Source organism: Mus musculus, chromosome 13, assembly GCF_000001635.26.
Source record: "Mus musculus strain C57BL/6J chromosome 13, GRCm38.p6 C57BL/6J".
Taxonomy (NCBI): domain Eukaryota; kingdom Metazoa; phylum Chordata; class Mammalia; order Rodentia; family Muridae; genus Mus; species Mus musculus.
Window position 1 is genome coordinate 89,923,622 of NC_000079.6, and position 26,206 is coordinate 89,949,827.

A 26,206-nucleotide genomic window follows, 5' to 3' on the forward strand; every position below is an offset into this window, starting at 1 on the left:
CTGGGCTCTCCCTATATAAATACAGTGCTGAATGTTAAACTTTGAACCTTGACAAGAAACTTTTGTTTTGGTTGCATCCTACTCTCCCACCACATTCCTTTTCATTTCCAGACCCCCTTTTAGGTAGACCCAGTTCTTTAAGGCCTCTGGACAGCTACACTGCCTAAACCCATCTGGTCCTGGGTCTTTTGGGTTGGGAGGCTTTTAATGACTGCTTCTATTTCTTTAGGGGATTTGGGACTATTTAGATGGTTAATCTGTTACAGATTTAACTTTGATATTTGGTACCTATCTAGAAATTGTCCATTTCACCCGAATTTTCCAGTTAGTTTGAATACAGGCTTTTGTAGTAGGATCTGAAGATTTTTAAAATTTCTTCAGTTTCTGTTCTTATCTCTCTTTTTTTTTGTTTCTGATTTTATTTGGATACTGTCTCTGTGCCCTCTGGTTAGTTTTGCTAAGGGTTTATCTAACTGTTGATTTTCTCAAAGAACCAGCTCCTGGTTTGGTTGATTCTTTGTATAGTTCTGTTTATTTCTACTTGGTTGATTTCAGCCCAGTGTTTATTTCCTGCCCTCTACTCCTTTCGGGTGTATTTGCTTCTTTTTGTTCTAGAGCTTTTAGATGTGCTACTACTAAGCTGCTAGTATATGCTGTCTACAGTTTCTTTTTGGAGGCACTCAGAGCTGAGTTTTTCTCTTAGCATTGCTTTCCTTGTATCTCATAAGTTTGGGTATGTTGTGGCTTCATTTTCATTAAATTCTAAAAAGCCTTTAATTTCTTTATTTCTTCCTTAACCAAATTATCATTTAGTAGGGCTTTGTTCACGTTTCATGTGTATGTGGGTTTTCTGCTGATTTTGTTATTGAAGACCAGCCTTAGTCCTTGGTGATCTGATAGTATGCATGGGATTATTTCAATCTTCTTGTATCTGTTGAGGTCTGTTTTGTGACCAATTATATGGTCAGTTTTGGAGTAGGTACCATGAGGTGCTGAGAAGAAGGTATATTCTTTTGATTTAGGGTGAAATGTTGTATAGATATCTGCTAATCTATTTGGTCCATAATTTCTGTTAGTTTCAATGTGTCTTTGTTTAATTTATGTTTCCATGAACTGTTTATTGATGAGAGCTGGGTGTTGAAGTGTGAGGTGCAATGTGTTCTTTGAGCTTTACTATAGTTTCTTTTATGAATGTGGGCACCCTTGCATTTGGAGCATAGATATAAAGAATTGAGAGTTCATCTAGGCAGATTTTTCCTTTGATGAGTATGAAGTGTCCTTCCTTATCTTTTGATAACTTTTGGTTGAAGGTTGATTTTATTCGCTATTAGAATGGTTACTCCAGCTTGTTTCTTGGGACCATATCCTCGGAATATTATTTTCTAGGCCTTTACTCTAAGGTTGTATCTTTCTCTGACACTGAGATGCATTCCCTGTATGCAGGAGAATGTTGGGTCCTATTTACATATCGACTCTGTTATTCTATGTCTTTTTATTGTGAAATTGAGTCCACTGATGTTAGGAGATATTAAGAAATAGTGATTGCAGCTTTCTACTATTTTTATGTTTGTGCGGCTATCTTCTTTTTGGCTTGTTGAAAGATTACTTTCTTGCTTTTTGTAGGGGGACGTTTCCCTCCTTGTGTTGGTGTTCTATCTATTACCCTTTGTAGGGCTGGATTTGTAGAAAGATGTTGCGTAAATTTGGTTTTGTCATGGAACATCTTGGTTTCTCCATCTTTGTTAATTGAGAGTTTTGCTGGGTATAGTAGCCTGGGCTGGCATTTGTGCTCTCTTAGGGTCTGTATGACATCAGCCCAGGATCTCCTAGCTTTCATAGTCTCTGGTGAGAGTCTGGTGTAATTCGGATAGATCTGCCTTTATATGTTACTTGACCTTTTCCTCTTACTGCTTTTAATATTCTGTCTTTGTTTTGATCATTTAGTGTTTTGATTATTATGTGTCAGGAGGTTTTTCTCTTCTGGTCCAGTCTATTTCGAGTTCTGTAGGCCTCTTGTATGATCATGGGCATCTCTTTATTTATGTTAGGGAAGTTTTCTTCTATAATTTTGTTGAAGATATTAACTGGCCTTTAAGTTGGGAATCTTTATTCTCTTCTATACCTATTATCCTTAGGTTTGGTGTTCTCACTATGTCCTGGATTTCCTGGATGCTTTGGGTTATGAGCTTTTTGCATTTTGCATTTTCTTTGCCTGCTGTGTCAATGTTATCTATGGTATCCTCTGCTCTTGAGATTCTCTCTTCTATCTCTTGTATTCTGTTGGTGATGCTTGCATCTATGACTCCTGATCTCGTTCCTAGGTTTTCTATCCCCAGGGTTGTCTCCCTTTGTGAATTCTTTATTGTTTTTATTTCCATTTTCAGATCTTGGATGGTTTTGTCCAATTCCTTCACTTGTTTGGTTGTTTTCCTGCAATTCTTTAAGGGATTTTTGTGTTTCCTCTTTAAGGGCTTCTACCTGTTTACCTGTGTTCTCCTGTATTTCTTTAAGGGAGTTATTTATGTCCTTCATAAAGTCTTCTCTCATCATCACGAGATGTGATTTTAAATCAAAGTCTTGTTTTTCTGGTGTGTTAGGTATCTAGGGCTCACTATGATGGGAGAACTGGGTTCTGATGATGCCACATGGTCTTGGTTTCTGTTGCTTATATTCTTCTCTTGCCTCTCCCCATCTGGTTATGTCTGGTGTTAGCTGATCTTGCTGTCTCTGATTGTGGCTTGTCCCTCCTGCAAGTCTGTGTGGTAGAACTCCTGGGAGACCAGTTCTCTCTGGGAGGCATTTGGGTATAGACAGCTGTGGCACAGGGTCAGCTCAGCGTGCAGATGGAAACCAGAAGAATCCTGTCCCCAGCTATTGCTTGGTTTCTATGTCCTGATAGCTCAGGGCAAGTCCCTCTTGGGCCAGGAATTTGAGCAGAAGTGGTGGTCTTACTTGTGCTCACAGGTGAGTCAGTACTCCTGGGAAACCAGCTCTCCCATGATGGTACTTGGGTTTAGAGAACTGTGACACAGCATCAACTCCAGGCACAGATGGAAATTGGAAGAATAGTGGCCCACTGTCACAGGATGCTTCTTGGGTCCTGTGACCTGAGGGTTCTTGGTGGGTCCCTCTGAGCAGAAGTGTTGGTCTCTCCTGTGCTCACAAGCTCGTTAGCACTTCTGGGAGACCCACCCTCTCCCAGCAGTGCTTGGATCAGAAATTATACTCTTTAGTGTCTGAAGGAATATTCTGTAGATGCCTGTGTATCAGAGGTATTTGGTTCATGATATGATTTAACACCAGTATTTCTGTTTGGTTGTTAGACGGATTACCTCTCTATCAGTGAAATTTGGATACCGAAGGCATCCACTATCATTATTTTAGGATATTATAAAACTGGTGATTTTCTGCTAGGTATAAAAATGTCTAGGATTGTAATATCCTCCTGATTGATATTCTTCTTTAATGAGATTTCATTCTGCTTCCCTATTTCTTCTTATTAGTTTTGGCTTGAGTCTATTTTGTCAGATATTATAATAGTTCTACCTGATTCCTTCTTGGTTCTACTTGCTTGGAATGGCTATTTCAATTATTTAACCCTATGGTGATTTTGTCCTTACCTGTGAACTGTGGTTTTATTTTGTTGTTGCTGGTGCACTAGAAAATGGATCCTGTATTTCAATCTAATCTGCAATTTTATCTTTTTATTTGGAACAGAGATAACAGGGTTTATTCATTGCTGTTACTTTCTTATGATGTGCCCCCCCTTTGATTAATTTCTCCCTTCGATTAATTTTCTGTGATTACATACTCATTGTGTAAAAATACAGAATAGTTCATGAATTTGCATGTCATTCTTTACAAGGGCCATAATCTTATTTTTACCATTTAAATTTTTAGTGTGTGCTGCCAAAGTGAGCACTCTTGGCAGATTTCTAATTTGCTTCAGGAAAGATCTTGTCTACCAAATTCCTTTCAGTAACAGATGATGTTTCACAGTGTTTGGCTGTAAGGAGACAACAATGTTCTCTATCTCTGTCTTTCTGTAAATTCATAATCATTCATATATGTATATATGTGTATGTATATATACATACACACACACACACATACACACATATATATGTATATATATATATTTATCCATGCAATATGACTTGAGTTTTGGTGCTCTAATTCCATATTTTTTCTTCTGTAGCATGTTCACTGATAGGATAGCTTCACTCTTAATTTGTGAAACAGTCTCAGTGTAAGCTTGCAGTCTATAACTACTGTCTGTCTAAAGGAGGCTGAACAGCAGATATGTGAAATTTTCTTTGGTAGATAATTTCTCTTTCCTTGCTGCTTGGCCTTTTCCTAGGAATTGTACTTTACAATATATATCTAATATGGCTGTAGAGTGGGGGAGACATATGGATTCTATTATTCACTTGAAGGGCATATCATTTCCTTCTGTGTCCAGTTAGCACTGATTTTGACACATGGGTACATCTCCATAACAATGAGGCTGAGAAAGGTAGTTGATTGTATAAAGTATGGACTACATAACAGCACATTTAAAAACATTAAAAAAAACCCACATTTAAAAATAAAAATAAAAATGAAATATAGCTTTGAGGTTGGCAGCCACGGAATCTGCTAAAACATCCAAATGCATCAGGGGGCATAAAGAGGATCAATTATGAAAAGAAATGCTAGGAGTCAATACACTTACAACCATGTACATTATTGTTATTCATAATGCCTTTAGAAACATATTTATTTTCAAAGCTAGACTCAGCTCCTAACTCCTCTGCTTGGACTTCCAAGCTGATCACATGTCCTTATACCACATTCCTCCAAAGAGAATTTGAGCTCTCTCTTTAGAACTTTAAATGTTCAGAAAAATTCAGAAGTATGCATGGTGTTTGATATTATATATATATATATAAACACATACATATATACATATATATACACACACATACATATTATATATACACATATATATGTATATCGATACATACATAATTATATGTTATATACACATATATAATATATAATTTATATATGTTATATGCATTACATACAAAAATATATTATTATATATTTATGTATAATCTAAATACATACATCTAAAAGCCAGTTTGTTAATAATTATCATATAGATATATATGAATATCTTCTATTGATGGCCTATGGCCCACTAAATAATGAAAGTGTATTTTAATAATGAGTAATACTGAAAAAATATTATTTTATTAAAATTAAGAATTTTCGATATTGAATCATAAAGTATAAGGAGGGGTTATTTCTCCTGATAAATACTTCTATTGAGTATGGATCACAGAGATTTGCAAATTAATTACCTTATTTAAGTGATTAAAAAGGTTTGAAATAATGATTATTTTCAAACCAAATATATAGTTTATAGAAATTTTAGGTATAAAGTTGTTCGATCACAGAAATGTATGTTCAAACACAGTTGTTCAATCCAAGTAACATGTTTTACTTGAAACCCAGAAAGATGTACACATATTCCTATTGAGCTTACTTTAAAATACACCGAAACCTGTGAGCTATTTTCAATTTGAATTTATGCATTAGCCGAGTTGGGGAAGACTTGATGTAAGGGTTGTTCTCAGAGAGAATTATAACACTAAAATTTATGTCATTTTTAATCATTTATTTTACTCTCTATTTATATTTTAATATTTATATGTTATTTATATGTAAAATAAAATATTTGAGGTCTATTGAAGTATATTATTTTCAGGTTTCATTACGGTAGAAGTTAAAACACATGTAGTTATAAGACCAATTTCCTGATAATTTCAGAGCTACCCTACAAGACTGTGGTTAATACTGCACGCTCTTTAAAATATATGAATTTTTTCCTTCTTGAACACTTAGACTGTTAAAAAAATGCTTTAGGACAAGTTTATTTTAACAGTGTAATTCCTGATGTTATTGGCAGATGCATAATAATGTAGGTGACCAATGTTCCTTATTGGAGTTGTAAGCACAATCAATAAATCATCAGTGAAGTGGCCGGACCACAATCAGTGTACCCTGGAACAAGGCCAGCAGGCCATTAATCAAAGCGTGGAAAGCGAAAGTGAGAGCCACAGGCTCAACAGCTAGGTAAACACATGGAGAAGCTAATAAAAAATGCCTTGTTTTAAAACCACCTCAGTGTTTACTTTGCAACTAATATAAACATTATGATAAAATTAAAGTTGTATAACAAAAGAAGTTTGTTTTGATGAACAAAGAAAATATATAGCAATTCAATTGTATGTTTCCCATTTGATACGAAAAAAGTTTAAATTTTAGAAACCCCAAATTGCAAGAATTAGATATTTCTGCCTGATATTCTCCATGTAGTTAAATATACATGCAAATAATTCAAACAGTTTGAGTTGCAACTTCAAAAAGCCGCATTAGCAACTTTAGGAATCAATGCAAATAGAGAACAGGCAGAACGTTTGATATTGTCCTAAGAATTTTCTGCTCTATCTATGCATGTATATATGTGCACATATACAGCAATTTTATATTTTTTTTTAAAAAAAGGATAGCTTTCAAATATGTTGTTTTCATTCAACATTAAACTTCAATCATTAGTAAAGAGGGGGAAAATATTTGCTCAGTAAACAAAGAAGTATTGATAATTCTAATTTTCATAGAAAATATTAAAAAAATTATTCAAGGTCTAAACATTTCACTACAGTTTCTTTTTCAGGAAAAGATGCACATAATTTAGCTAAAAGCCCTGGTAAGGTCGTGTCTAAGAAGAAAGTAATAGCGGGTAATACTCTTAACCATGCCCAGTGCTTTCTACCTTACTGGTCTGGGAGACACATAGGTATTATTAACCCAATGTCTGAACCTGCAGAGCTTGCACTTATGTCTCTATTGGGTTAACACAGTGGTTTTAAGCAAGCAATTGAACCACATTAAAATTGAAGTTAACTGAATTAATTTCATTCAGTTATTTTACAAATGCATATGAAAATGTAGTGCTAATTAACAGTGTTGCAATGAAAATTAAATACATTAAATGTCCAATTAAAATAGTAGTTGCCACTGAGGAATCAAACCAAAATTAACAGAGCAGTGCAAATAGTACCCAAAAGGATGGTTCTTAGAATAGGATAAAAATATCCTAAAACAGAACCGGAAAATTACTTTCTTTGAGCAAATAATCTAATGTATCTAGAACTGAGCTTTCCAATCTATGAACTAGGTACAGGTAAATAACATAAAGCTATGTATGTATGTATGTATGTATGTATGTATCTGCCTACCTACCTATATATCTATTACATATCATTATTTATCTATCTTGTTTATTACAATGCTTAATGCATGATAACATTAAAATTATAATATAATAAATAAAATACAGATGATAATCTGGAAAATATTAAAATTTAGGATATCAGAAGCTCCAAAGTAATAGGAAACAAATATCTCTACTGCAAATTAGCTGTTATGAATAGCTAATGATAAATGATAAAATTCAATGAACAATAAATATGTGAGAAAGCAAACAAGAATGATTAACCTGAACTATGAAAAAAGTGACTCAGGAAGATCACTGCCAGCCTAGGTAACCCATGGAGATACATTCAAAGAACACACACACACACACACACACACACACACATACATATACATATACACATCCAAATACACACAGATGAGTTCATTAATAGTTAAACATTAACGGTTAAACAGTGAGATAATAACTGTTTATTAAAATGATTTGGCTATAACCAAAATGAAGCAGATTACGAAAAAGCACAAAGCAACCAGTACTAGTCATAAAGTCAAAATATTTTAGAGGTTCTGAAGGAATTCTGATCAAATGCACAACGAGACTAACAGGTTTACTTTCCTGATGTTCTACTAATTCTATTTCTGGGACTCTACGACAGGAATTAACCAATTAACACAAATTATATTATATATTGTACTAAAATAAATGCAATGATTTTTCCAATAATGCAAAAAATACAATGGAGGAGTAGTTAAAGAAAAATGAAAATATTTAAAAAGTGGAATGTCAAATTATTTTAAAATAATCTATTAAAGAGAAAATTTTACACATATTTGTATCTAATAACATGTTATATGATACATGCTGTGAGCCTAGTTTTATAAACCAAACATAGAGCAGAAGAAAGCTATGAGACACAGGGCTGCTCCAGTGTTAGTGGTGCTCATCTCCATGTGGAAGAGACTACAGGCTTCTTAGCTCACCCTTCTGTCTATATTTTCTCATTATTTGGGATGACTATGTACCCCTTTTATAATCACAACATTAAAAAGTGAAGCTCATTTTACTAAAAAGAAATGCATTAATAGTAACTTTCTCCCTCATATATTTAGCAACTGGTACCTTGTTTTTTTTTTTTTTTTGTTGTTTTGTTGTTTTGGTATTTTTTGTTTTTAATTACATCTAACACTGATTATATACACAAAGAAGAGTTAGAGGGTTAGGAGATGATCAGTGGGTAGACTGCTACACAAGTGGCCTCACCTAAGCTTAAAGTCCCAAAACACATGTACATCCAGATGTGGAATGACGTGAGTATGATTTAAGAAAGCCTACAGAGACAGAGACAGAGACAGAGAGACAGAGGAAGGCCTAGAAACTGGCACATCAGGTAGTTGTCACACAGTGGGGAACAAGAGATCTGTCCTCTGACTACAAGGTCTTTAGTAATACCTTACCACAGTCTTACTTCAGAGTGTAGCCTTTTAGCATTCACTAGTAACCTGAAATACAACAGCTTACATAATTTTTAATGGGAAACTTAAATAACTCAGAACACATAGCTGAAACTCCTTTGCTAAAGTTTGAGGAAAAGCATCTGTAAAGATTTAATAGTTTTTTGTTATTTTGGAAAACATGTTTGAACTCTTTTTAGAAGGCATCTACCACACAGAAAACTAAATCATTCCCATGGAAGTATGCTTGAAATACAGGAACCTACCCATATTCTATTTGTAGCCTGTAGAAACAAAGGCAGTCTATAGAAGTTTCTGAATGCTATGCAAGAATTTGTTTATACTTGGGCCCAGTGCTTTCATGGATTTATCCTGCAACTGCAAGTGAGGTGGTGCTGAACGTTTTCACATGTGTCCTATCACTCAGAACATGACCTCGTTACTCACAGCAAGGGCCATCAATGTGGGAAGCAAACAACTTTCTAAACAGGATTGTGAGAGGACCATAAGGCGATCCCACAGGCACACTAGAGGGTTTTCTGAGAACGTACTTTAGTGCCTAACATTATAATTGTGTTCGAAATCTCCTTGTATTATTATAAAATCACTGACTATTAAAGAATTTTAGTCTGTATCCAGACCCGTTCTATGGAGAAGTACTGCTGCATGGGCTGTTAGCATCCCTGCACTTGTCAATCTTGGAGAGCGCATAATGGAGGTGAATTGTTTGATGGTGCTTAAGAACATCTGGAAACTCAGTCAAATAAATTATTTCCGTGGGGATTCTCAGAAACTCTGTTGTATAAATGTCTGAGTTATGAAGGTAGGACTACAAAGGACACCTGATGATTCACATCAATTTCCACATAGTTTGGAGGTAGAGCCAGCCCTTCCTGCTATCACATCTCATACATGCCTATAGAATGAATGGTGTCAGAGGAGTAGGTACTGAAGTCACCACGGAATTCCAGTAAATGTGTGACACCTTCCATGCATGTCTAACATGCAGGCACTTTGTTCCTATCAATCTCTGACTTTTCTTGGACACCAGACTTTAAACTACATTTTTGATACGTTTATGGAATTTACATATTTCCATATTTGATATCCCATCTTAGTTGCCAGAGTAATAATATGATATGTCTCTATCCTTAGTCTCTGCCACATTTTTCTCAGAAAACCTGAGAGAAAAAAAAATTTCATTTATAAGTCTTTAAGGATAAGGAGCAAAACCTTTGTTAATATGTAATTCTAATTTAATATTTAAATAAAACTGTGGTGTGTTTGTGTGTGTGTGTGTGTTTGTGTGTATGTGTGTGTGTGTTTGTGTGTGTGTGTGTGTGTGTGTGTGTGTGTGAGAGAGAGAGAGAGAGAGAGAGAGAGAGAGAGAGAATATGATTTGGGAAGAATATTAAAAGCTCTTAAATTGTGGAAAAAATATATCCTAGATATTCTGCTATATAATAAAGTAAGGTTTCGCTCTGATTTTCAGATGAGCTCCTGGAGTGAGGGCCCAGCAGTTGAGAGAATGCAGTGCTACTGCTGAGAACCTGGTTTCAGTTCCCAGCACCTGATGGTGGTTCACATGCATCTAGTAGTTCAGTTCTAGGAGACCCAATATGCTCTTTCGACTTTCATAGGCACCAGGCACTTACATGGTCGACATATATAAATAAATGTAGGCAGAACCTCCATAAAATAAAAGAAATTAAAAGTACCAAAAAACTTGAAGGATGGATGCCAAATAAATCCAGGATACAGTGTTATTTCATTTAGTTATTTTGTTATTACTATTTCATAGGAAGTGACTTTACAATGCTCTTGTATGTCTCACTACTGAACCTGGTGACATTACTGAAATATATAAATCCAAAAATTCTCACAACCTCTGTAGACTTGGCAAGTGGCTCATTTTGATGAACACAGATGGGTAAGAAGGCTGACTAAGACGTCTACAGTCACAGCTCAGTGTGGTGCAGTGTGGCAAAGAGCAGGGATGCCCAGCACATGGTACCCATGAACAGTAACAGTGCTGGAGTTCCCTGACAGGGAAGGGTCATGGAGCATCCCCACACTGCCTGCATTAGTCACACTAGTTTTTAAATAAATAATTATTGATATACACCAGACTTAAGAATTTCAGAATAATACTAGAACAGTAAATCATTAGCAATCTAAAAATATTCCTGAGAAACGGGGTTTGTATTTACCAGAAAACAGTAAACTGACAGTGTAAATCTGCACCTCTGGGCTGCTAATGCATGCTGAGTTTACGCTTTTATTCCTGTAAGCATCTAGTAACCTTCAGCATGTATTTGTCACTTTCCTGTGTTTCGAAAATGAAAACTGCATCATTGTGAATCCACGATCAAACAACCTATGAAGTTAGAACAGTTTAAAAGAAAACAGAAAAAAATACAATAACTTTAGTTACATTTAACTCATTTTATCCTAAAGATGTAATAGTGGCTGAAATATCAGAATTGTCTGCTCAACCCAACAGTTTGATAAGTTTTTTAAAAGGATAGTTTTATTAAAAATTATTCATACATTTGATCCCATTCTTTCCCCTCTCAACTTCTCTCAGATCTTCTCAACATTTCTACTCTTCAAACCTCATGCTCCCTCTCTCAAACAAAAAGCCAATGAATAAAAAGCTAAAACTGAAACCAACAAGCTAGTGAAAAAATCTAATGAGAAAAATACAAGAAAAAGACAAAAAGTACAGAAATAAAAAAGGACTCTGTGTTGTCCAAGTTCCGGTAGGCATTGGGCCTGGCCTGATTTTTCCCTTTTCCAGATGGTATCAATTGGAAAGAGCATCTCAGAGCTCAGACTTTGTCTCCTTTTCCCCCATCTCAGTGCTTATATTATATCTGGTTTTAACCTGTGTGGATTTGTGGATGCTGTCACCATCTCTGTGAGTTCATATGTGTATCATTCCTGTTGTTTCTGGAAGATCCCCTTTCACAGCTGAAACCTATAGCCTTCCTGAAAACCTCATCTTCTGAATAGATTCCCGAGCCTTAGGAGAAGAGTTTGTTCAAGACATCCCATTTAGAGTTTAGTGCTCTAGAGTCTCCCACTCTCTGCATTATGTCAGCTGTAGACCTCTGTGCTAATTACCATCTGTTGTACAATGAACCTTCTCTGATGCGGGCTGAGTAGTGCTCTGATCTACTGGTACAGCAGTATGTTCATCAGGAGTCACTGGTTGCTTTGCTTATTTAGAGGAAAAATAGATTTTTTTTTTCACTAGGGCTCATGAACTATCTAGTCTCAGGATCTTGGGCACTTTAGCAGTGTCAAGTATGAACTCCATCTCATGGAATAGGTTTTAAATCCACTATCTAAAAGTGGTCAGTTGCTGGGTGTGGTGGTGCACGCCTTTAATCCCAGCACTCAGGAGGCAGAGGCAGGCGGATTTCTGAGTTCAAGGCCAGCCTGGTCTACAGAGTGAGTTCCAGGACAGCCAGGGCTACACAGAGAAACCCCGTCTCAAAAAACCATAAAAAAAAAAAAAGTGGTCAGTTATTCCCATGACATTTGTGTCTCCCTTGCACCAGTATTTTTGCATGCAGGTAGGTCACTGCTGTTTGTCACTGGGTTTGTAGCTGGGAGATATTAATTTTCTCCTTTAGTAGAAATGCAAAGTACCTTCCAAAACCATGGGCTCTTATAAGTAAGGCTTCAGCCTTTACTTGCTCAACAGCTCCATTTCTCCATGTTGGATGGCATAAGTAGGTTGTGTCACAGTAATAGGGATTTATCATCCAGCTATGAAGAAAGAGTAAAGGGATGAAGCTGTACTAGAGGGAAATGCAGAAAGGGGCCCCATGGAAGAACTACAGATCCCTGGGTCTGCACCAAGATGCCAAGTTCCTAGGCAACAGAGATGCTATGGGGGGAGGGGTTCCTGCTGGCAGGCGCATCAGCAATAAGCTTTATGGAATGGAGGACAAGTAGGAAGTCCCTGCCTAATGCGGCAGTTTTGGATTCCTAGTAGAGGGTGGTTGTGGTGGTCATAAAGAAAAGGAGTAAAGGGGAAGGACTAGGGGACTCTTGACATTTACCAAGATGCTGGGTCCCAAAGGTATAGAGATGGGATGGAAGGAGTAATTTGGTATCTTAACAAGAGTTACAAACAGGCAGGAAAATCTTAAGAAATCATTGCTCTATAAGATCAAAAGCAGGGATACTTCTATATTGTATGAAAGCCAAAGTTCCTAGCATGGCTATATACCTGCCTACTGTGATCTGGCTGAGAGCAGCAGCATTTTATACCTTCTGCCTTGCTCTCTGCTGTTATATGCATACTCCTGAGAATGTACTTACAGTAGATACTGTGCTTGAACACTGTTACCTACACCCCTGCTCCACGGTTCTGTATAACTCCCCCCTTTCCTTCAGGTTATAGACCAAATTATGATTCTTCAGGATGAATCCTCTGTGGTGTTTCTAATACATCCTGACCACCTTCAAATGTAGGTTAATGTACACTTGCATCTCGTCATACAGAGTAAGTTATATGAAATAAAAGGTGAACACTTTGTTCAGCAGTGTATGGGAAGTCATAGGAAAAACCAATAATGCCTTCTATGCATTTCGTCAGTCAGTGCAGAGTTAGGTGGCAGCTAACTAATGAGGCTATAGGGCTATCAGAGGAGATACAGAAGAAATAATCTTGTAAGGGACTGTACCGGCTGGCTTTGTATGTTAACTTGATACAAGCTAGAATCATCAGAGAGGAAGACACCTCAGTTGAGGAAACGTCTCTGTAAGATAAAGCTGGAAGGATTTTTCTCAGTTAGTGATAAATGAGGGAGGGCCCAGCCCATGGAAGATGGTGTCATCCATGGGCTGGCTAGTCCTGGGTTCTATAAGAAGGCCAGTAAGCAGTACTCTTCCACTGCCTCTACATCTGCTCCTACACTTTGAGGATTTCTATCCTGACTTCCTTTAGTGATGAACAGCAATGTGGAAGTGCAAGCTGAATAAACCCTTTCCTCCCCAACTTGCATTTGCTGGTCACGGTGTCCCTTTACAGCAATAGAAACCATGATTAAAGATGCATATATTTAAAATTCCACATGAGTTACAACTAATGTTCTCTATTTCTCTTTCCTACTGTCTTTGAGACAGTGTGTCATTTAGCCCAGAGGCACTGAGCTCACTATGCAGTCAACAAAGAGGATGATCTTGAATTCATGATTCTTCTGCTTCTATCACCTGTGTCATGAGTACAGGGCTATATCATCATACCAAATTGCTGGGGAATTGAACCCAGAGCTTTATGCATGCTCAACCAACTGAGCTGAATTCTAATCTAGAAAATATTTCTACTGAATATCCTATGAATATACCAAGGGAACATTTTATATATTTTAGTAAACTTTAAAAAGATTATACCTCCCTCAGTACCATAAACTGAAGCAGAATATCATATAAACAATGATAAGACATAGGACCCATTAATTCTCTACCAACAGCTAAATGCTTTAAAACAGTAACAATCCATTTGCAAGAGAAGCTAAGGTTAATGGCAGTAACCTAGAATAAACGTAAATTATATATATATATATATATATATATATATATATATACATATACATATATATATATATATATACACTGTTAATGAGAAATTTTTTGAAAAAAAATGTGTTTCAGAAGCTATGCTACACAAAAGGCTTGCTTTAAACAGACTAAATCATCGGCATCCTGCCATGTCCTCCTTACCTCCCCCCCTCCCTCTTAGATGTCTCAACCTACTTTTTTCTTTTAATTATTGCTGTTTCCTTTCTGGCTGAGAATATAATTCTTTCAGAAGCTTCTTTTTTCACAGAAATAATTGGAAATGTGGAACAAGAAATTAAATTTTGTATGAGCTCTAAAATATCAGCCTAGAGTATTAAAAATGAAAAGGACATTCTGAAATACAAAAAATAAGGTATATATTTATATGTTAACATCTTAATTCATTTGGATGATGAAAGTGGAATTATAAAGCAGGGTGTTGGACACTCAACCTCTGATTGACAAGCACTAAACTAAACTGCTTTTTAGTTCTATATAGAAATAGTCTTCACAGATCGTTTTACAAGGATTGGCACACAATGCAAAGAAGATGATATTATTTAATACAACTTTTAAATACTGAAATATACTTAACAAACTAACACAATCATTTCAAAATAGAAAGGAACATTTTAATATGGATGTTTCTAGAAACAAAGCACATTACTTTTATTTTAAAGTTTTATAAAAAGTCATGATTCAGAACTAAAATTCTTTCACCCGTCTACAATGTATATATCAGAAACTTGTTTTAGCAACAGTGTATACATAGGGAATATTAATAATCTTAAGACATTATACTTTGTTCTCCAGAGCACTGAGAGGTGTAAAATGCTGCTCACCCATATAATTCAACAAGTTTGCTTCCTTACAGCCCAAGGTTTTCATCAAACTAAACAATCAGACCAAAAAGAACAAGACATATTGGGTAATTACTTCTGTTTTTAACTCTCCTGAATCCTTAAGATTCGCTATCATGTCCAGCACATAACCGATATCCATGAGTTACATTTTGCTGACTGGCAAATGAAGGTGAGAGTTCTCTGAGTTGCCGGTAACTTATTCTTCACAATAAAATCTATACAAATAGCATGGTAATTCTGATATAATTTAGGAATGATTCTTCACTATGAAAAGCACAATATGCCTTAAATGATAATATCTCTTCCAAATGGTGCAGAGGTAAGGGATGAACTGAGATGACAAACCAGAACAGCAAGAGCTCATTGTATATTGATTTTTAAAAGAATTATCTTGAAACATGTACTATACACAAAGGATCCTGTGCAAGGGACAAATATATCAGGCAAAATTTCATAATTAAATGATACACAAATTGATCCAATTTTATCACCATGATTTTGTTTGTTTTGTTTCGGGGATAGGATCTCAATCTACAGTCAGTTGGCCTTGAGCTAACTCTACAGCAAGGCTGGCCTTGAACATTCTACCATCTCCAGCCATAAGAGAGCTAGGGCTACAGAGCAGAGCAATTATAACCATCTGTAATATGGTTATAATTAATGTTCTATGCCAGAAACGTAAGAACTCTCCTGTTATCTTACCAGACTCCCAAGGCGTGGCTTACACCTCATCATGTCCTACTCCTTATAGAATTCTAAAAGATTTTGTCCTAAACATCATTTTATACTTTTAAACTTTTTGCACATATCAAGAATACTTGAGAGGAGAGGCCCTTGGTATTGCGAAGATCATATGCCCCATTACAGGGGAATACCAGGGCCAGGAAATGGGAATGGGTGGGTGGGGGAGCAGGGTGGGGAGAGGGTATAGGGGACTTTTGGGATAGCATTTGAAATGTAAATGAAGAAAATATCTAATAAAAGTATATAAAAAGAAAAAATGGCTTTCTTGCTGAAAAAAAAAAAACCTTGATCTACATTCTTGTTCATGTAAACTACAAAGGACACCCTGAAAATTAACACTAAAATGTTCATAAACTATTTTAAGGTTACACAAATCTTTTTGGCAACATCAATAACATTTTTAGTTGATTTTAAAATTTGAGATTACAATATAACATTTCTTCCTTCCCTTCCCTCCTTGTAAACCTTTCCATACACCGCTCCCAACTCTCCTTCAAATTCATGGGCTCTTTCTTCACTTACTGGAATAACTTCATTATTTATGAATTATCACTGTTTTCCAAATAAGCAGGCAAACAAACAAACAAACAAACAAACAAGAAGAAGCTCGTTGGTAAGTTTGTTTGGTGGTACCTTGACTGAAAGCAGTTCAATTTTTATTTGCTTCTGCACTTTTTGACCTATGACACACTGTATTAAGGAGGATAAAAGAAAACCCAAATTACATAGGTATGGACTTAAAGAAGGGAAGGGGAAGACCACAAGGGAAGGCCTTGAGAGCCATGGGTCTTCTCTTTGCACATTCTGCAAGGAGCTAATAACACCATCTGCAAAACTAACAACAACTTAAAGAAAAAGAATAGAATCCTCATTGAATATCAATTCACACATTCATTTAGAATTCATCTGATAATACTATTTATGAATATCCACTGTCTTATTATATTGAAATATAATTTTTACTTTAAATTAGAATATAAATTCAAGTTTGAAACACAGTAAAAATAAACCATATACTGTCAAAGTTTGATAAAAGTGAACAGGAGACCAGAGGAAGGGATTGTACAAGAGGTGGGGGACAAGCATAACTAGACAGAATGGCTAAGTTGAATGTGATCTCAGTGCCCTTTAAGCAATAAATTGGAATGAAATGCTTACTGAACACAAGATACAGTCTAATATTTTAGTATTCTACATATCTTCTCTAATTAAACTATGAAAAGCACAACGAAACCCTGTTCATAGTTTTGGAATTAATATTTGGCCTTAAGTATTAATATATATTAACCAAATACTAGAAAAAATATTATTGCAACTGCTTTATTATATTCCACATCATAATTTTTATCTCTAAAAGTAGGTCATCAACCGAGGAGCTCTAATCTTTTGGGTCGTCTATATGGGGATGTAGCATATCTGTGCAGATGTGCACACTCACCTTTCCTTCTCCTGTAGCGGCAACTCCTGTGGAGCCATTTTAGGTTCTGTCCCAAGATTCTTCTGCATTCGGTGTCTCCTCTTCCTACTTGGTGCAATGTCAGTGACATCCGGACTTGAAAATATGGAATCATCCTTATGAAGAGTTTCTAAAACAAAATATAAATACAATACATATAATTTATATTAAACATTAAATTGCTTCAAAAACAATGGCATTAGTCACACAATGAAAGACAGCAGAACTATTCTCAAAAACATTTATGTACAGTTGGTAATGTGAAGCAGAGAGATAGTGTTCAGTATGTGACTAACACTGGAGAATTACGATCAGTGCCCACTGAATTATTTGGTAAGCGTAGTCATTGTCTGTCTGAGGCAAGCATGTTCTAAACAAATATAAGAAATAATATATAGGGATGCATAAAGGAAGGTAATTTGGAACAGTGATAATGAATGTATGGAAATTTGTTAGTTACAGAAAAATCACAGGTTTAAAAATCAAATGACCTTAAAATAAGAATGAGAAAAAACTTATATATTAATGAGAGAGGAATTTAATGTGGCTAAAGTATGAAAGCCTCATAATGGCTGTACTTGTGAGGCAGAGGCACAAATGCATATGGTTTATGTGTTTTTTATTAATCTAGTTCTAAATATGAGCACTAACAATACCTGCTAGCTAATCAATGCACAAACTATTCTACCATAATCCATGTTTCATTGTAAAGGGGGGTATGTGGGCCAATACAATAATGATATCAACATGATTTAAGCTTTCAATTCAGTACATATGTATACAGACACAGACACACATAGATACACACACAGACACAAAACACACACACACACAAACATACATACATAATACACCCTCATGTCTCATTTAACAGTTACCAGAAAAAAAACCAAACAAATAAACAAACCCCTATGTTTCAGAAGTAAAATGAAAGCTTGGACGATGCAGACACTTAAGATGGAGACAGTCCAGTGCTTCATTACAAAGAGAAGTTGAGTTAGTGAAGACAAGGGGTCAGTAACTATGGTGTTCTGAAGTAAATTCTCTCCTCAAGTACAAACTCCCGCTAGGGAAGTTCTGAAAACATACCCTGAATACTTAAAAGGATTTTAAAGTATTGACTTTTGAGACAGGTTCTTACTATGTAGTCATGGTAGCTTTGACATTGCTTTGTTAGAGCCACTGCAGCCTCAAAATCACATAGATCAGTCTGCCCCTGCTTTCCCAGTCCTAGGATTAGTTATCCACCAATGCACCTGACTAGATTGTTGATTTGAAAAAAAAAAAAAAAAACATTAGAGGCGGGTAGTGGTGGCACACACTTTTAATCCCAGCATTTGGGAGGCAGAGGCAGGTGGATTTCTTTGTTTGAGGCCAGTCTGGTCTACAGAGTGAGTTCAATGACAGCCGGGGATATACAGAAAAACCCTGTCTCAAAAAACCAAAAACCAAAAAGCAAAACAAACAAACAAACAAACAAAAAACCCAAAAACCAAATAACAACAACAACAACCAGAAACTAATGCATTTAAAGGCTGTAACATCCATTTTCAAGGAAGCATGAGGTAAAGAGTCAGCTGATTATGATGATAGGCTCACATGTTGTCAGAGATTTAATGCAGCTAGGACGTTTTTTAGGGTCGTAAATAGAGATTTAAGAAAAACCATGACAGAATTGTAAGGGTCTGAATGTTATGTCCAGATTAGTTGGTTTTGCAAGCAAACACCATTAAGTTTGGTCTGTGTGGGGTTTTTTGTTTGTTTTTTGGTTTTTTTTTTTTTATAGAATGAATAGTTCTGAAACAAATAGGTTTTACATATATATGTGTATAAACATATATATTTATATATAAATATATATATATACACACACACACATAATATCCCACATATCCATGGTGGTAGAGAAACATGCAATTTGAGTTCCCATGTGCTGGTGCAGTAGCAGCACATAGCATATGGGACTAACCAACAATATCTAGTTGGATTTAAGAAATGCAACCTATCACACGCTGCTCAGGTAGTGAGGAACCTAAGAATAGATATTTAAGGTACTTGGGGAAGACCAAATTCCATTGTTCTGCTAAAAGAGCATAACTGTAAAATGACTCCTACCACTATTCTCTTAGAACTGTGCTTTGCTTGGCCCCATTAGAGAAGCTTCCTCCTGCATGGTGACACATATAGAGACCCACAGCTGGACAATGTGCGCAGAGCGAGAGACTTTGGAACACTCAGTAATAGATGGGAATTCACCACCAAATCCCTCCTTCAGGTCTTAGAGAAGGCGATGGGAGAGAAGATAGAAAGCGTGGAAGAAAGAGCAAGAGGTAATGGAGGACTCCAAGGATGTAATGTCCTCTAAACACAGCAGGCCCGATGCACATAGGATCTCAAAGTGACTAGCAGTATACACAAGGCCTGACATGTCTGGGGCAGATGGGGTCACAGTGCTAAGAGGGGAGGCAGATACAAATCCCCATCCCTAAACCTAGAACATGTCTGTCATTGATAACTATTTAAAATAAAAAATTCTTTCCAAGGGAGTTGAATTAGGGGTAGAAACCATTCCTAAGGGCAGGTCCCATGCCCAATGGGAGATGGCAACACAAAGTCAACAGACTGTTGTCACTGGGCACCTCTGTCTCACAATATTGTTTTCTGGGAAGTTGTTTAAATTTAAAAGTTCTTGCAAATAGTTTATGGCTCCCCATTTTGTGTTTTTATCCAATTTTTGTTTGTATGAATTCCTGTGCTCTACATTTTTTCTTTTATTCTGCTTTTTTAAAATTTCTGTTTACTTTGCACTGTTCCTGCATGTTTGTTTTGTTTTATTTTATTACTTTTCTTTAAATGCCTGTTTGTATTCTAAGGAGAAAGAGCATATGGATCTAGATGGGAAGAAAGGTGGGATATATTTGAGAGGAGATTAGGGAAGGGGAACCTTTATCAGAATATATTGTGTAAAAAATCCATTTTTAATAAAATAAGCTTGGCGGTGGTGGCGCACACCTTTACTCCTAGCACTTAACTCCCAGGCAGAGGCAGGCAGATTTCTGAGTTCAAGCCCAGCCTGGTCTACAAAGTGAGTTCCTGGACAGCCAGGGCTACACAGAGAAACTCTGTCTCAAAAACAAAACAAAACAAAACCCACAAAAAACAAAAAAGCAAACAAACAAATAAAATAAAAAGGGAGAAAAACAAAAGAGGTGAGTGTGGGTTACATAGAAAACTGAGGGTAAAGGAGAGACAGATACCGGATGTAAGACTCAGTCAGAATGTCTACTGATTGGAAAGTAAGTTATTTATAAGTTACAGAGAACTCATAGAATTCCCAGTTTTAAAACCCATCGTCAGTTATTTGCCATCACAATGTATCTCTGAGCATTTCCAGTAATTTCTAAACAAGCAAACAGGGAAAAAAAAAAAAGCCATTGCCACCCATCCCCCTAAAGCTGAGGCACTGACAGGAGGGGCTCTGGAATGAACCTCAGGTTCTCATCGGGTCTGCTGCTCTGGATATTAGAGATCTTTACACGGTCCCTGCTATTACAAAAGGTGCCTCACAAAACCCACACTACTCATCTGACAGCAAAGCTGCAGGATCTTGGCAGCAAAAAGAAGACATGAGGAGACTGTTGGCTTCCCTGGCTATTCTCAATGTCAAATTAAATGATCTTTGGTTAAACTGCCAGAAATCTGGATAAATCCCATGAGAAAGAAAGAAAGAAAGAAAGAAAGAAAGAAAGAAAGAAAGAAAGAAAGAAAGAAAGAAAGAAAGAAAGAAAGAAGCCCAAAACTTGTAAACATCAGACTCTTACATTTTTGCTTTTTTGTTTCAGTTTGCTTTTGGTTTTTTGTTTGTTTGTTTATTTTTTGGTCAAACATGACTGGTCAAATGAAATTATTCCTAATTCCTAATAACACCCATAGAACATAAAATGGTGGTTGTTTAGTCATTATCAGACAGGCTTTCTCTGGCAGCAGGTTAGTAGTAGGCAGTAGTTAGAGAGACTCATAGCCAGACATTATAAGAGAGAGAGTCTAAACTAGAGGTCTCTTTTGGGTCCTTCCCGTAAGGACCTCAGGGAGCCCCCAGGAGTGGTGGGAGTATTCCCTTTATGTGCTCTCCTCCCCACACAAGTGTCTTGAGGTTCACTATTAGTCATTCATGGTATTTGCAATGTAGTTCTCATATTAAACTGAAGAATGAAGGGGGTCCTGACCATGGCCCACTAATCAACTAAGCAGGGCTCATGTAGGCTCATAGAGTCTGAAATGTCAAGCATGAGGCCTACATGTGTATGACCCACTTCCTCTGCATATTATGGTATAGTGGTCAACTTGCTGGTGTTGTAGAACAGTTCTGTAGACAGTGGGAGTTGCTGTATCACTGATTCTTTGGCCTGTCCTTGGGACTCCTTTCTTCTAATTGGGTTGCCTTGGCCAGCCTGGATGTGAGGGGTTTTGCCTCGTCTTTTTGTATTCTGTTTTATTTGGATCTTGTCTCTTGGAAGCCTGTTATTTTTTTTTTTTTTTCCTCTTTTGGTTTTTCGAGACAGGGTTTCTCTGTATAACCCTGGCTGTCCTGGAACTCACTTTGTAGACCAGGCTGGCCTTGAACTCAGAAATCTGCCTTCCTCTGCCTCCCAAGTGCTGGGATTAAAGGAGTGCAACACCACTGTGATTTTCTAAAGAGAGGAGAGGAGAGCCAGTGGGGAGGAAAGGTTGGAGCAGACTAGGATCGTAGAAGTAACTTATCCATCAGATGTAATTGTCTTCTCAGAAGCTAAGTACTGAATAAGCTCACCCTTTCTAGCTCTTTCTGAACTCAGGCTGCCTGGTCAACTTAGCTGTTCTGGCTCAAACTTCTTTTCAAGATAACTGATTCTGAATTGCTCTATTTGGCCTCAAATTAACCCTAGCAATCTGTTCTAATCTCATTCATTAGCTTGTTCTTATTTTCTCAATTCAAGTCCACTGCACTACACTCTCTGCTTTGACTCCCATGTGATTTACCCAACCCCACTGCACTGAAGTCAACTGGCTGAACAGTACTGACTACTCTCTTCCTGCACTGCTCTTACATAAGGTTTCTCTTGAGGATTGTTCTTATACCATTTCTGACTCACTCTGTCAAATCTTTCACTGAATTGCTACTTTGTATGCCCCTCAGTTAGACATCATTGTTGGGAATTAAAGGTGTGTACTAAGCACACCAGGGGGATTAAAAGTATGTACTAAGAGTGTTTCTGCATAGCTAGATCACACAAACCTAGAAGGTCTTTGGATGAAAACAGAGCAGCCATGTTGTTGAATTAAAATTCCTTTACATAGAAGAAATGGAGAGAGGAGAAACTGTGGTTGGGATTATTTTATGAGAGAAGAATGTATTTTCAATAAAAATAAAAGAAAAAAGAAAACAAGAAATTTATTTCTAAGTTTATTTATTTATTGTGTTCTTATTCTAAAACTTATAGAGATTTTCTCTTCATATGGTGCACAGCTTGTTACACTGTCATGTAGGGAGCCACATCTTTTCTTTCCATTCTACACACATTTATTCCTATCCCTCCATGTGCTCTCCTCCCCACACAAGTGTCCTGACGGTCACTACTAGTCATTCATGGCATTGGCAATGTAGTTCTCATATTAAACTGTAGAATTAAGGAGGTACTGATCATTAATCTTTGACCTGGAAAAATACACATATTTACAAATGTCACTTACTTCCCAGGCTCATAACAAAGTATTAAGATCCTAGAATTTTTCTGACTCCAACTTAGTTTTATGACCTTATCCTCGGGGAACATCCTTGTCATGATGCTGAGGTCTCTGTGATACTAATAGTCTCATTTGTTCCTTGCTTGTACTTTAGCACTGACTCATTTTCCTCATCTCTGTCAGTTTTATCCCACAGAAATCTTCCTCTTTTCCTTGGGGTTCAAAGTTTCACAATATTAATTTTATACATCATATCTTCTATTGCTAATATTCTCTTTCCATACAACCTTCTTTCTCCAGTTAGAATATGAACACATGGAAACATTGCTATCTCACAAGCAATTCTGTAGTTTCCTATATGAAAAATCTGAAAATGGAAGCTCTCATTTTCAAAGTCAAACTTACTCAGAATCCTAAGAAGAGAGGAGGAGAAAATGGAGCAGGAGCGCAAGGGTGTGGGTTTCTACTCTTGCATTTATCATGGGTAAGCAGTAGAAGTCTAAATTCTTCACTTGAAAAGATTTAAACTCATTCAGAACTCTGATATAATCAAACCAATCACATGCAAACTAATTATATAAAACTTTATAAAGGTAACACCTTGTTTTTATGTAGAAACATCAGATATACAGGACTTAATTACAGTATTAATACTTCTGAGTTTATAGAAAAAAATGAGATTCATGTTGAATGAATTTAAAGAATAAATTTTTCAGAGAACTTCTAGATCTTTTCATAAATTAAAAAGGCAAAGGGAAACTGGTGGATTTCCAATAAATAAATAACCCAATTGTCATAAAATCTCCATCTACTATGAAGATAGCTTTGTGAATCTTTAGACCATTGGGTTACTTAATTCACTTATTTATTTTGCAAGAATGCATTAGATATTTACAATCAGAAAAGCATGTTCTTTTATTTCTAAGTTATAAAACATTAAGGAGGAAAAGATAATCCTTAATCTGAAACCCTAGAAAACATGTTTTTTTTCCCCAAATAGAAAGCAAACACCCTAAGGCCCGAGGCTACCTTTTACTTCTGTGTTTTGTCTTAGTGACAAGAATAGAGATAATCAGGAAAAGCAGCTGAGATAAGGTGGGATACACCACACTTCAAAACGCATTATCTCAAGTGATCTATCTAAGGTAGTAAATTTGTAATGTGAAAAAACGAGTAGACATTATTTTTCTTCATCATTCATCAAATAGCCCCCTTTCAAAGCTGTAATATCTCGTCATCCTGCAACCATAATCTATTGAATAACTGATGACCATCTCACACAAAAGGTCAACAGTATAGCCTATTCCTCAGATTTCATTTAAAATAAAAAGAAAGCATAATACCAAACATTGCAAACATCTATGTGCATATGTACACAGAACCAGGTCAATGCACATTAGCATTTGCCAAGCTTCTCTCTGGCTAGCATAGTTGGAATACAAACTTCAAAACAAATATTTATTGAAGAAACATAAGAAGTCATTTTTGAAATTTTAGTACTCTAAAAATCAGAATCAGAGTAAGCCACTAACCATCAAGTACACACTCCAAAATTATTGATAGCATAAAAAATATAAGTGGATTGATTACATTAAGTAGCACTCTTGATCAACAACATAACTCAGTGTTTATATCTCACATGTTGTCTTAATTAAATTATTAGTAATGAAACCCCATTCTTTATACAATAGGCTATATTATTCTTCAATATCTAATAACTAGAGTCTTGTGTCAGGCACTGTTCAGAAGATATTCATAATGCTTACAGTCACATAGGACAGGAGAATGCAACTATTTACAATAAGCTGTATAGAGAATATTATAGCATAAAGTTTGAAAAATGTGCCACAGCTTTTAAAGCATTACCTTTCAGTATTATACTTCTATAATTATTCTGTTAAGCTTCATACTTACTTGTCTTTTGCCAAAGATTTTTAAATTGATTTCTTATACTGTTTTTGTTATTTAGAGACACTTCTTTTGACAATGTAATTGTGAATTTAAAACGGTCCTAAAGAGATTTCCCAAGAAGAAGCTATTAAGTCTATCTTACTTCTGAGCAACTGATTTAAGAAAGGCGAGAAATAAATGTTTGGTGCAGTGTAATTATTTTTATATGGTGGTGTGCTTAGTATCAAGCCCAGGACTAGGTACATGGTCCACAAGCATCTTGCCATTGAGCTATACCCCAAATCCTAGATGATATTCTAGAGTGAACTCAAATAAAAATGTGAATCAACCCTTCCTATTCATCTTCTAGAGTCTTCTGGATAGCTATCCAACATCTGTAGTAGAATTCATTGTACTTAAAATAATTAATTTGAAACTTACAAGCACCATAAAGCTGGGCTGTAAATTATCATCTGTGCTACTAAGATTGGCACAATGTATAAAACAGAGTAATTCCTCAATACACACTTATTGATTGACTGTAATAAATTTCAAATACTAAACGAGTTAAAGTAATTTCTCAAATTAGATTGTGTTTATGTTATTAAATATTACACTGTTGATTATGTCTGCTGCCACCAATCTCGTTAGCATTTTAAATGGTTACCTAGAATAGCAGTTTATGAAAGAACCCCATTAAGCATTCAGTTTATGTAACTTTACTGTTAAAATAACAAACCCTGGAAAGTACTTTTAACGGTTATTAACTTTTCACAAAACAAAACTATAATTCCTTAGCTTCTAACGGTTACTCATGTTGTGCAATAATTGAGCCAACACAGAGTTCATTGTTCCTGTTCCTGTGTCAGGTGTGGACTTCAGTCAATAGCAAACATTTGCTAGTGTTTGTTCATACAGATTTCTATGAGTTTTGGAAATTTTTTTCTCTTGTTGAAATTTTAATGAAATATAGCTCCTTATAAAGCTAGTGCAGTATTTCAGCGAAATGAAAAACAAATAGATAAAAGTTAAATAAAATAGAAAACATTTTTAATGAGGTATAAGAATTTTTTTCAGTTTCCCCCTCTTAAATACAGCACCAGTATATAGTCTGAAGTAATTCAGTTTTAACAGGTTAGGACCAGAAAATGATCACTAGCTCAACTAACAACTCAAAAATTACAATCTGCTAAGAGTGGCCAAGGTGATGGACATACCTCATAAAACAGTGGGT

At 36.0% G+C, this 26,206-nt stretch overlaps 1 protein-coding gene across 4 annotated transcripts in view; it reads right to left on the minus strand.

Annotated features, from left to right (window-relative positions):
- Xrcc4 (X-ray repair complementing defective repair in Chinese hamster cells 4) overlaps positions 1–26,206 on the minus strand; it is a 240,695-nt gene that overhangs the window by 74,708 nt on the left and 139,781 nt on the right. For all 4 annotated transcript variants that reach the window (NM_028012.4, XM_006517041.4, XM_006517043.4 and 1 more), the window contains exon 7: positions 17,341–17,488. In NM_028012.4, coding sequence (NP_082288.1) covers positions 17,341–17,488 — 148 coding nt within the window. The remainder of the gene's footprint in view (positions 1–17,340; positions 17,489–26,206) is intronic.